General features: G+C 38.9%; 1 protein-coding gene and 1 long non-coding RNA gene across 3 annotated transcripts; one reads left to right on the plus strand and one right to left on the minus strand.

The window, feature by feature from the left end:
- Positions 1 to 362: 362 nt before the first annotated feature.
- LOC110897780 (probable copper-transporting ATPase HMA5) lies at positions 363 to 5,006 on the minus strand. Its single transcript, XM_022144513.2, has 3 exons — positions 4,692 to 5,006; positions 1,497 to 3,275; positions 363 to 1,423 (listed from the first exon to the last, which is right to left on the minus strand). Exons 1-3 carry the CDS (start codon positions 4,989 to 4,991, stop codon positions 527 to 529), a joined length of 2,976 nt encoding a protein of 991 aa, XP_022000205.1. The 5' UTR covers positions 4,992 to 5,006; the 3' UTR covers positions 363 to 526.
- A 984-nt stretch (positions 5,007 to 5,990) lies between these two features.
- On the plus strand, positions 5,991 to 7,243 carry LOC110897781. 2 transcript variants are annotated; one of them, XR_002568941.2, is made up of 3 exons: positions 5,991 to 6,421; positions 6,520 to 6,996; positions 7,092 to 7,243. It is a non-coding gene; the product is annotated as an uncharacterized LOC110897781 (long non-coding RNA). The 2 variants fall into 2 exon arrangements; XR_004876100.1 differs by having other exon boundaries at positions 5,996 to 6,421; positions 6,520 to 7,243.
- Positions 7,244 to 12,570: the final 5,327 nt, after the last annotated feature.

Genomic DNA, 12,570 nt, shown 5'->3' on the forward strand with positions numbered 1-12,570 from the left:
TCAACCCGTGTAATAAATGAGATTTTTAAAGATACATTTTTTTATTATTTGGTATATAAAATTACATTTATTCAACCCGTGTAATACACGGGGTTCTAATCTAGTGTTCTTGTATAGTAATTTTTTAAAATGTTCTGATAGAGTAATTTTGTATTTGATCTTTTATCTAGATTCTAAAAGCGTAAAATTTGCTTTTTATTGAAAAGTCATATGTGTATATACATAAATGTACGTTCAGTGCCATCGAGAACTATATAAACACTAGTACTTGTTTTAACATACGCTCGCCTTTCCCCAAACCTTTTAACTCAAATGAATAGTTATTGCTAAACAGCATACCCTTGACACACACTACTTTCAAATAGCATGAAATTTAAGGGCTGCTTTTAAACATGGAGGTTTGTACACTGACTAATACATTACAATTATAAAACTACCTTTATTAGTTACTACATATGCACATGTTGGTCCCACCCAAAAATAAAACCACATTTGGTACTCTAAAATAACTTGTATATACAATCATTCAAACAGTTGTTATTCCTTGCATCTCCAATGTCTCCAGCATCCTGGGCCTTTTGTAATACTTCAACAACAAAGAGCAACACACCACACTCACCGACGAGGCCGCCATGGCGGCTCCAGCAATCCAAGGTGGCAGGCGGAATCCAGTGAACGGAAAAAGAACACCAGCGGCAATTGGAATCCCGAGAAGGTTGTACCCCAAAGCCCAGATGTAGTTTAACCGGATCCGAGTGAATGTTTTTCTGGAGAGATCAATGGCTGTGATCACATCTTCTAGATTGCTTTTCATTAACACAATGTCGGCCGCTTCTATCGCTATGTCTGTGCCAGCACCTATAGCCATCCCGACATCCGCAGCCACCAGTGCTGGCGAGTCATTGATCCCGTCTCCTACCATCGCCACCACGTGTCCCAAAGCCTGTAACTCCTTCACTTTCTCTGCTTTGTCCTCCGGTTTCGCTTCAGCGATGACATCATCTATCCCGACCTCCTTAGCAATGGAATTCGCAGTTCCCCAGTTGTCTCCAGTAACCACTATACTTTTGACTTTCATTGACCCAAGTATGGAGATGACTTCACGAGCACCGGGCTTTAACGGGTCAGAAATGGCAAGAACTCCAGTGAGTTGACCGTCTATACATACAAGAATTCCGGTCTGCGCCAATTCTTCAATTTCCGTCAAGATTTCTTCAGCATCAATGGAGATATTAATATTTTTCTTCAATATCAAACTCTTGTTTCCCACTATTATTTCTTTGTTCTGAACAATGGCCCGTACACCATGACCCGTTATCGATTCGAAGTTTTGCGCTTCTGCCCATACCGGGTTCTCTTCGTCTCCTCTAAATTTCTTCGCGTATTCTACAATAGCCTTGGCTAACGGGTGTTCACTGTTCACCTAAAACATATGCATAAACGTCAAAACTAAACATTTTAGTCAAATTAAACCGCTATTTGTGAACAAGATGTACCTCAGCTGCAGCAATCAATTCATAGAACTCTTTAAGTACCATGTTCTTTAGCAATCTTGTGTTAACAACTTGCGGCTTGCCGATTGTAAGAGTCCCCGTTTTATCAAACACAATGCAATCCACCTTATGTGCACTTTCTAATGCTTGACCTCCTTTTATAAGAACGCCTTGAGAAGCCCCGATGCCGGTACCAACCATTACGGCAGTTGGAGTAGCCAAGCCTAAAGCACACGGGCAGGCGATAACCATAACCGATATTCCAAACTGGAGAGCGAGCTGAAAGCTATCCATAGAAGAAGGTATCCAAGATTTCGGGTACCCGTCAAATTTTCCGGCAAGAAACCAAGCAAGCCATGTAGAAAACGAAAAGAAAATGACCAGAGGCACGAAGAATTTCGAAATCCGATCAGCGAGTTTCTGAACCGGAGCTTTAGCCATCTGAGCCGATTCAACAAGTTGAACTATTTGCGAAAGCGCACTTTCCGACCCAACTCGTGTCGCCTTAATATGCAAAACCCCGTTCTCATTAACCGTACCCCCGATCACAGGGTCACCCTTCCTCTTTCCCACGGGTCGAGCCTCACCCGTGATCATACTCTCGTTTACATGACTTTGTCCCCACGTAACAAACCCATCCGAAGCTACCTTCGCACCCGGAAGAATCTTAATCACATCGTTCCGTTGAATCAACCGACTATCAATCTCTTCTTCATTTACGACATTCCCTTGACTATCGAAACTCAACAGTGTTGCGGTATCAGGAGTTAAATCCATAAGCTTTGCGATCGCCTCGGATGTCTTTCCTTTCGCCATAACTTCTAAATACTTTCCAAGTAAAATAAACGAAATGAGCATCGCACTTGTTTCAAAGAAATCAGTAGCTTCGAAATGTGGTGAAGCGGCAGCTCTTAAAACGGAGTAAACCGAATAAAAGTAGGCTGCGTTTGTTCCCAGTGCTATTAAAACATCCATATTTGCGGAACCATGGCGCAATGATTTGTAGGACCCGGTGTAGAATCTACGACCGATAAAGAACTGAACTGGAGTCGATAGTATCCACCTTACAAGATGGCCTACAGTCATCATATTCACAATTTTCGTATCCAGTAAATGTTTAGGTCCCGGGATGTACATGAACACCATCGAGGTTAAGAACACGGGTACCGTAAAAACTAAACTCCACATAAACGATCTTTTATATTGATTGATTTCTTCGTGTCTATGCGAATCTCGTCCCCCGCCTTTAGGAAATATCTTAGCCTTAAACGGTCCGGATGATCCAGAACCAGTTGATTCAATTACTTTGATAAAACTTCTGGGCCCGGTTAGATCTGCTTTGTAAGAAACGGAACACTTTCGGAGATTTGTATCCATATCGACTTTTACAACCCCGGGAAGCGCTTGGAGAGATTCTTGGATCATATTTATTGAAAAATCGTTCCATGGTCCGTCTATTTGTAAACTTATATTGCTCATGTCTTCGCCTGTGCTAATCAATATGGGTTCAAACCCGGTGTCTTCTATGGTTTTAATGAATTGGTTGTGGCTCACGATTATGGGGTCATAGAGGACTTCGGCTTCTTCGGTTGCTAATGCAACTTGAGCTCTGTGGACTCCGTGTATGGACCTTAAAGCCGACTCGACTGTACTAGAACAAGTTGTGCAAGTCATTCCCTTAATGAGTATTCGACATATTTGAGTAGATTTTTCGTTTGTTTCCTCTGTAATTATTGTAGCTTCGAACCCAACATCTTCAATGGCTTCGCGAATAGTCTCCTCCTATAAAAACAGTTGTTTAGATTTGAATGTACTATTTTATTTTTAAATGAAAGGCACTACAAAGATCATTCAACATGCATTACAAACTCCTATAAAATGCAGTCCTGTATTCGATAGGATGCTTGTGCTTGTACTACGCGTTTTGTTTTGGAGATCTAAGTTTTCAACTCACCATCATCACATGACAAATGGAAGGGGTAATGACGCGGAAAGGAAGTGATAAAAGTGCTAAATATGTTCTAGCAAACGTTTAGAAAAAAAAAAAAAACCTTAATGAGAGAATTTATTAATGTATCAAAAGTTGTCCTAAACATCACAAACGAGTCTTTCTTTATAGGTTATTCTAGTAACCCACTCATTGAGTTCGGTCAAAGTAACCGAATATCGACTAGAATCTTAAATGAAATTTCGGTCAACATAACCAACACAACAGACTTAACTAAAATAGATAATAAAACCAAAAAATATAAAATAAAAGCTAAATTATTAAAAAGGTCTTATGATGATTATTTCATGAATTATGGATTGTTTTTTCACCCGTCCCACCTGTTCACAAATGAGTCACTCATTTAAGTTATCGGTTCCACATCAGGTAACCCCTAAGGTAGCTCCGGACCAGATGCATGACTTATCTGGAGTCATTAGCTCTGGATATCCGTGCTACCACAATAGAATGTAGCACGACTCAACCCAACGGCCAATAGTAGGTCTGACAGGACAACTGACAATATGTAAACGAATCGGCACCTTAACAAAAAGGTCCTAATCCTAAAACACTTCAGCATATATACATTCTTGCCACTTGCCAGGCACAAGCAAAGGGTTAGACATTCTCACAACTCTCTTCTCTCTTATTTTATCTCAATACGTACTCTCACGTCGGAGTCAGGTCACATGAGAACTCCCTCTCTATGTGATGAAACCAACACTTAATGCCTGTACAGCCATTGAAGTGGCAACACCTTATTGACATTCTACCTCTACATCATGTGACAGAGCTTGGTCTTTGAATGAATACAAACACAGATCCAAACACCCCCCTAAATTTCTTAAGCACAGACATCTGAAAATAAAACTCTTCTAATTCCCATTTTGGCAACTTCTGAATAGTTAAGTACTAAATCATCAGTAGTAAGAGGTCTGAACCAATTAAGTGCTGAACCAGTAAGGGATCTAAACCATTAAAAGTCAGTATAATGTTTAACAGTTCAGAGACAAATGTCTTACCAATTCATATTAACCGTTCAAAGGCTAATGTCTGACCAATTCAGATTAGAGGTCTTAACCGAGGCAAATGTTTGAACCATTCAACAACCACGAAGATCAACCAAGCCCTAAATCTAATTAAACAGCTATAACTCACGAAGATCAACCGATTCGCACAACAATTAACAACGAAAACGCAACAAAACTTACATTAACAAAGTTAGGATAAAACAAAACTTGAGCTCGATTATTCAACACATCAACAACAGCCTCTTTGATCCCCGGCAACCGCTTCACCGCCTTCTCCACCGATCCCGCACAAGCCGAACAACTCATTCCGCTCACCGACAACAAAACCCTACCCTCCGTCGCTTCCTCCACTTCTACCACCACTCCTTTCGGATACTTCGGCATCGACGGGTAGTGCGGCCGCCCTAACAATCCACCCGAATACCCGTCTCCGGCACCGGTGCCACGTATGCACGCCAGTGATAATTGCTTCGTCCCCATTTTGGTTTAACAAATTTGAATTGGTAAAGCAAATATATTTATAACTTTTTGAGTAACGGTGATTGCGTAGTGGATGATCTATGTGGGTCCCAGTTGCATAACATTGGCGCGGGTTTCATATGCATTTGACTTTATGGTTTATATTTATAGTCCTATGTATAAAGTTGCGTATTTTGATTTGTTTGTAGCTTTAAGTGTTTTTTTTTTTTTACTAACAAGGAAAATGAAATGTCCTGAGAGTTTAGTCTAGTGCTAAAGATGTTTCTTCTTTCGAGTGGAGACGCAGATTCAATTCCTGCTTAGAGGTCGAGATTTCGACACTAGACATAACCCCGAGTCTTTGCGGTTCAAAGAAAAACAAGGAAAATGAAACACCGTCTAAACTTATTTGAAGATCCAGAAAACAGTACAAATACTTAATCAAGTTTTAAATCTTGCAAAATATAAAATCATTAGACTCGTTACAGAAAATCTTATCTTATATATTTAAATATATATGATCAACATAAAAGTAATATGCGTGTTATCATGATAATTGACTGGTAACACTTTTATCATTAATCTACCATAAACTATAATCTGGATGTGATGTTTGCAAGTTGTGGTTTGAATGACTAAATTTTATATTTTCATATATTGATTACATAAACTATTACTTTTTTCTCTATTAACTTATGTATAAGTATGTTAAGGAAACTAAATGGTTGCAATAGATTATAATTGGAGTTGTTGGTGTCTTTGTGAGGTATCTTTACTTGGAAGTACATATTTCCTTAATTATACGATTCAATTGAGCATGTTTTACCCTTCGTATATTTTAATGATCTTGGCTTGTAAGGGGTAATACTATCTCCTTGATATTTTGTGCATAAATTTGTAAATAATAGGTAGTTCTAACATTCCTATTCCTATCTATTAATATTCCTATCTATTAATATTAGAACAAAATGAATAGTGCCAGACTTCCTGATTAATATTAGAACAAAATGAATAGTGCCAGACTTCCTGGCACTATGTTATTGGATCACATGGCTGTTTCTATTACAACCAGCAAGTGTTACTCGTATCCACGTGTTCGTGAGATACGGATTAGGGTGTAACAAAAAGACAAAGAGAGACAGGGAGAGAATGAGGGTTTTGGAGATAAAAGGGCCTGCCACTCTTCCGGCTGCCTACCTCGCCGGCGTCATAATCAACGGTGGTTGTTGTACTCTGTGCTCTGCCGTCGCACACGCATCTCTACCCCACACGATCCATGATGAAGCAAACATCAGCGCCAAGATCAGCCATGGGGGTCTCTTACACAGAAACCCTAAATCCATTATTCACGAAAACCAATGATAAAGCTTTCATCTTCTGCCATTGTCACAACTATTATCGCCGCATCCACGGCTGCTCTCTCCTCCTCCCATCTTGATTCCTCCATCTAGGTACATTAACTTTTGCGATCGATCCTTATTTAGGGTTTTTATGGTCGATACTTAGTTTGTTGCAGAAGATTGATGTAGCTATTGATGTTGCTTTATAGGATATGAGAGGGTGAAAGTGTGGGGAAAGTTGTTTAGAGGAGATATTTGCGCCTCTGTTGTGCCATACGAAGAAGGTAAAAGTCTTTTGTGTTTGTATGTAAATATATCGTTGAAAATCCACAATTTTTTAGGTTTCTAGAAAAGGGTTGTGTATTCTTGATTTAGCTTGTCAATCTATAAGCAATCTAAAAGCTATTGCTTTATATAGATTTTAAATTTGAACACAATGGGTTAATTTTGGAGACATGTGTTGAAGGACATTGGCAGTTATGTGTGCTTTTGCGGATTTTCATGTTATTACCTTTTAAACATGAAAATATCTTAGGATTTAGTCAAGGCTATGGTGATGCATTGCAGCTCTTTTGTATGAGCTTGAGCAAGGATAAGATTTCAGTGTGTCTTCGTTACAAAGCTGAGAAGGTCATGTAATTGACTATGCCATCACACGGCAACTGGTTTTTGTACAACCATGACAGGTTTGCTTTACTTCTTTGATTGATTATTTATCTGAGCATAATCATTGTCTTTGGCCAGCTCATAATTTCCTAATCACTTATTTTCACTATTTCAGTTACAAGGGGCTATGACGGTTAATGGTTCTTACATAGCTATGTTGTCTTTATCCTTTTGATCTTACCAATTATGACTTATTGTTTTCACCATTATCATTTTCCTTTTCATGACTGAGAAAATTCTATTGACTCATGTTTCCTTTTCTTTCTATATCTGTTTTTTTATTCAAATTGGTCGACAAGATTTACACACCCAATTGTTGCTGGCTTGATGTACATAACTGTTCTAAGTATTTTCCCCTATTGTCAGGTAGTAGAACTGGTAGTAGGAAACTGTGCTCATAAGGGACTCTATTCAGTGTTACTTGCATTAGAACTACTTTCATAATAATATGGGATACGTTTAATCAACGTGATTATGTGTGCTTTTATTCGACATTGTTTACACATGATTTATGTGATTCGTTTCACATATATGTTTTTTCTCTACAAATCTTACATTCATGTAAAGGAAACAATGAGAAAAGGGCCAAAGTAGTGATTGATGAAATATGTGACAACATTTTAAGAATGTAAAATTTTACATTTCGTTTTTTTAACCAAACTCACATAATACATCACCATCATATTATTATATTCTACTAATTCCATTACTTAGGTGGTGGTGTTTTGAGTTTAACCAGTTTCATTCCATATGATTTCCTGTGTACCAAGTGAAATTCTTTGTTACTTTCAAAGTCATAATTTGTATTTATAGAGATATTTATCTTTAGTCCATCAAATTCTTTGTTAAAATTCGAATCCTCGAACTTTTCGCCCAGTAGTGTTATATATGTAGTTTTCCTATAGAAATTTTTTAGTATATACATTTTCGACCCCCCCCCCGAAAACGTCAAACTTCGCCACTGACGCGAGGGGGGGGGGGCAACCCCCTGAACTTTTTGCTCAGTAGTGTTATATATGTAGTTTTCGTATAGAAATTTTTGGGTATATACATTTTCGACCCCCCCACCCCCACGATCGAAAACGTCAAGCTTCGCCACTGACCACACTCTCCAAATCGGAGAGCCCCGTATTGCCTCACTTTTGCCAGACTATGTTGTCTTAATCGGGCCCACGCTGGTTTCAAAGTTTGGTTTTTTAGGCGTTCCCCAAGGAAACCATACCGCCAGCCTGACAGTTGTTGTGCCACCACAAGAGCAAAACTCTCTGGCGTAACACACGGTGGGTCGAAAACTCGGTTGAGCTCAGGAGTCGAACTGACAACCTCACACAAGGCTTAGTCCAAATCCTTCGTTGCCAATATCCACCCTGACACAAGTGAGAATTGAACTTGAGTCTCCATTGGAAAACCCAAAGTCTCTTACCACTAAGCCACAAGTGGGGTGAATAAGGGGTAACACCATCTGATTAAGGCACTGGCGAGCAATGATAGGTGACCCAGGGAAACCTAGGTTCGATCGTTGAGCCAAACGGGTTTTACCCGTAATTCTACCGCCATGTCTATGGGCGGGTGGGTTACCAGGTTTTCCCCGGAATTGGTGGTTGACTCGAATTACTCTCGGAGTACTCTATTTGGTCCAGTGAGTACCCCAAAAATGCTCCATATTGATTTTATTCGCCATTAAAAAAGTATGTTACGTATATTTATCTTAAACTTTATTAAAAAATTAAACATGTAATTCATACAAATTAATCAAGCTTAGTATTAATATTTAGAGTAAAGATTATTACAAAGTATTTTATCCAATGTTTTAAAAACCGGTTCAAACCGGCCGGTTGTATCGATTGAATCGACCAGTAGAACCCGTTAAACCGTCTGGTACACCCGGTTAAACCGACCGCCTGATACACCCGGTTAAACCGTTTCTGAGTGAAATTCGATATGGTATAAAAACCAGATTTTAAAACATTGATTTTATCATAGAAAATGTACGAATGGTATAGAAAAGTAAAACAACGCAATGACCTTTTTGTAATTATTTGATCGTAGTTACCTTACAAGATCAATATTACCCTACAAGATCATTTGTAGAGTAATTATAATACTCTACAAAATTACCCTATAAGATCAAAATTACCCTATAAGATCGTTTGTAGAGCAATTATGATACTTTACAAAATTACCCTGCAAGATCATTTTACCAAATTACCCAACAAGATCATTTGTAGAGTAATGTGACAATTTGAAAGATTTAAATTGAAAATCCCCAAAATACCCCTGGTTAAAAATGGGGTTTATGGACGGAGTTAGGCAATGTGATCAAATGGCAACAAAAGGGAAAAGTCAAGGACCCAGAGGAGAAAAAAAACTATTTGAACTAAAATGGTAAATTTGGACAAACTTCAGGGACTAAAATGGCAATTTACTCTTTTTAAAGTAAACAATAATCAAAACATGGCTATTTACAAATTATAAAACACTAATAAATTGTTTGGTATGTGGTAATGGAATGGACGAAGGAATGAAATGGATGAGATAATGGAATGAATGAGGGAATGCAATGGATTATTACCATTTCATGTCTTGTTTGGTTACCATGTGAATGAAATGAATTATTATTGTGTATTGTTCGGTAAGCAAGAAAAACGGAGCAATAAAATTAGTGGTGAGTGGTGGTGGTGGTCGGTGGTAGTGATTGTGGGTGGTTATAGGTGGCGGTGGTGGGTATCGACGGCGGCGATGGGTGGTCGTGGTGGCGGCGAGTGGCGGTGCGGCGGTGACGACGAGTGGTGGTGGTGACAAGGTGGCCGTAGGTGGTGGGTGGCAGCAAAGGTGGCAGTTGGTGGCGGCGGCGGCGGTTGGTGGTGGCGGTGGTGGTGGCATCGACGATGGTGGTGGGCGGCGGCGGCGAGTGGCGTTGGCGGTTGGTCACAGCTGTGGGTGATAACGGTGGCGAGTGGGTGGCGGCGGCAACGGTGGCTGTCGGGGTGAGGTAGTGGCGGGTGGCGGCGATGGCGTCGGTGGTGGGTGGTGGTGGTGGTGGGTTGTGGCGAAGGTTGTGGGTTGTGGTGTTGTTGATGAATGGTGCAAGAGGGGATGAAATGGAAAAAAACATGGGGGGTGGAAGGAATGATTTTGAGGGAATGGAATGCCTTTTGGAATGGGTGATTCCATTCCATTGAGCAACCAAACACTCTTTTCTTCATTCCCTCGTAATCACTCATTCCATTCCACCTCTCATTCCTTCATACCAAACACTACATAAGGAGTTGTTTGGCAATTTTTTGAATGGTTAAGTGTTGAACCAGTGAGGTCTGAACCATTAGGAGCCAGTATACTATTTAACCGTTCAAAGGCAAATGTCTGACTGTTTCAGATTAGAGGTCTTTAACCATTCAGAATCAGTATAATGTTTAACCATCGAGAGACAAATATCTTAACCATTCAGACATTTGCACGTGAAACAAACAGTCTGAATCATTAACTGTTAAACTAGTAAAAAGTCTAAATCATTAAGATTCTCATTAAGAGATAAACAAACATCTGATAACATTTATTAGAACACTTTTATAAAAATTTGTCATCCACCAATAGGGTTTAGACAATTTAAAACCCATTATGAATATGACTTGGTCACTAGTATTACTTTCTCCATTTGACTCGTCTAATTAATAAATGAACAACACATAATCCACTTAAAATCTCTCCTCTCTTCCTATCTTTTAGTTTGCCAAAATTGAAAATACCATTCACTCCAATCAGCCATATCTTTAACGTTAAAAAGGTGTGGGGTCATGGTTGGGAAATAATTCACTATGTAAAAATATGAATAAAAGACTACACCATCCTCTTACATGATTCACCATGGTTTGCATAGATTAAGGGGGTGTTTGGCCTAGCTTTTTTAACAAAGCTTATAGCTTTTTTTAGCTTTTTTTACAAAATAAGCTTAATTTGATGTTTGGTTTAGCTTTTTAAGCTTATGCTTATTAGCTTATATAAGCTAATTTGAATAAGCTTATTTGATGATGGTTTTTTAGCTTATTTGAAGAAACCTTCTTTGTGTAAGGGCAAATGATATAAATAAGCTATAAGCTAATCCAAACACATTAAAAAGAGCTTATCAAATAATAGAAAATAAGCTATAAGCTAGTTTAAAATATAAGCATAAGCCAAAAAATAAAAACTAGGCCAAACACCCCCTAAACCATGCAACCATGGTTCTTCTTTCCATTTTTAGGAAATGATTTCCTTTTTCTTTAGACAAAGATAAATTAAAATAAATAAGAAGATAATGGTTTGGGTCATGATCACACCCTTAGGATATTGGTTTTGGAAGGTGGATGACATGACACTGACATGGAGGGTCATAGTGGTCATGAGGGTCATGACCACACCCTATACCCTAAGTGATACATCTATTATTAGGCTATAGGGTGTGGTCATGACCCTCATGACCACCATGATCCTCCATGTCAGTGTCATGTCACACACCTTTAATCCACAATTCTAAACCACTACCCGAAGGGTGTGGTCATGACCCAAACAACTATCCCCTTATTTATTTTAATTTATCTTTGTCTAAAGAAAAAGTAAATGATTACTTGAAAAATGGAAAGAACCATGGTTGTTATGGTTTAATCCATGCAAACCATGATAGATTAGAAAAGGGATGGTATAACCTTCCATTCATGTTTCTAAATGTCAAATCATGTCCCAACCATTACCCCCACACCCTTTAGCCTTATCGAAGAACTAATCTTTAGAATTTATCTTTTGATAGTTGTTTTTAATTGCTTCATATAGAAATAAACTTTAAGGCTTATATTTTAATATAGGGTAAATTACACTTTTCGTCCTTTATGTTTGTAGCGGGGTGCAATGGATGACCTTTAACTTTAATAATTACAGCCACAGTCCTTTATTTGCAAAACCTGTTACACCTTAGGTCCTTTAACCCTAACCTGGTTAAAACTTTCAGTTAAGTGAGCTCATGTATAATACATTTGAGGGCAAAACAGTCATTTATTAAAAAAAAGAATAATGTCAAATTAAAATATGATTACATCAAAATCATCAGATATGTTCCCAAATTAAAATATGATTACATCAAAATCATCGAAAATCCAAAACCAACCAAGCTCTCCAAAATTAACTCATGAAGAGCATTCACCTTCACAATCTCCACAAATCATATCCTCCATCTGTGATTTATCCAACCAGAGATCCACAGTACTCTACCACAAAGCCGATTCAGGTAACACCGCTACTTCAAGCCGATTGAGCTAGTTCATCGTCTTCCAATCTCAGATCTGCGACACTCAAGGTTCCGACGCCGCCACTACCTCTTGCACCACCGATGACCTCCTCTGCACCGCCCCTAACCCTTTGAAAACTCACCGCTCCTCACCCTTTGAAAACTCTTAACTCCAATCTTGTAACTAGATCTAGAATCAGGAACATTGGAAGCCCACGCTCTCCTTATCGGCTCGAGCCACCGGAGGAACCAACGGCTTCGATGCAGCTCGAGTTCGTGAAGTGGATCTGAAAACATTGACGTATTCTTTGCCGGTGAACGTGGTTGTTTTGGACGA

Source organism: Helianthus annuus, chromosome 13, assembly GCF_002127325.2.
Source record: "Helianthus annuus cultivar XRQ/B chromosome 13, HanXRQr2.0-SUNRISE, whole genome shotgun sequence".
Classification (NCBI taxonomy): Eukaryota; Viridiplantae; Streptophyta; class Magnoliopsida; order Asterales; family Asteraceae; genus Helianthus; species Helianthus annuus.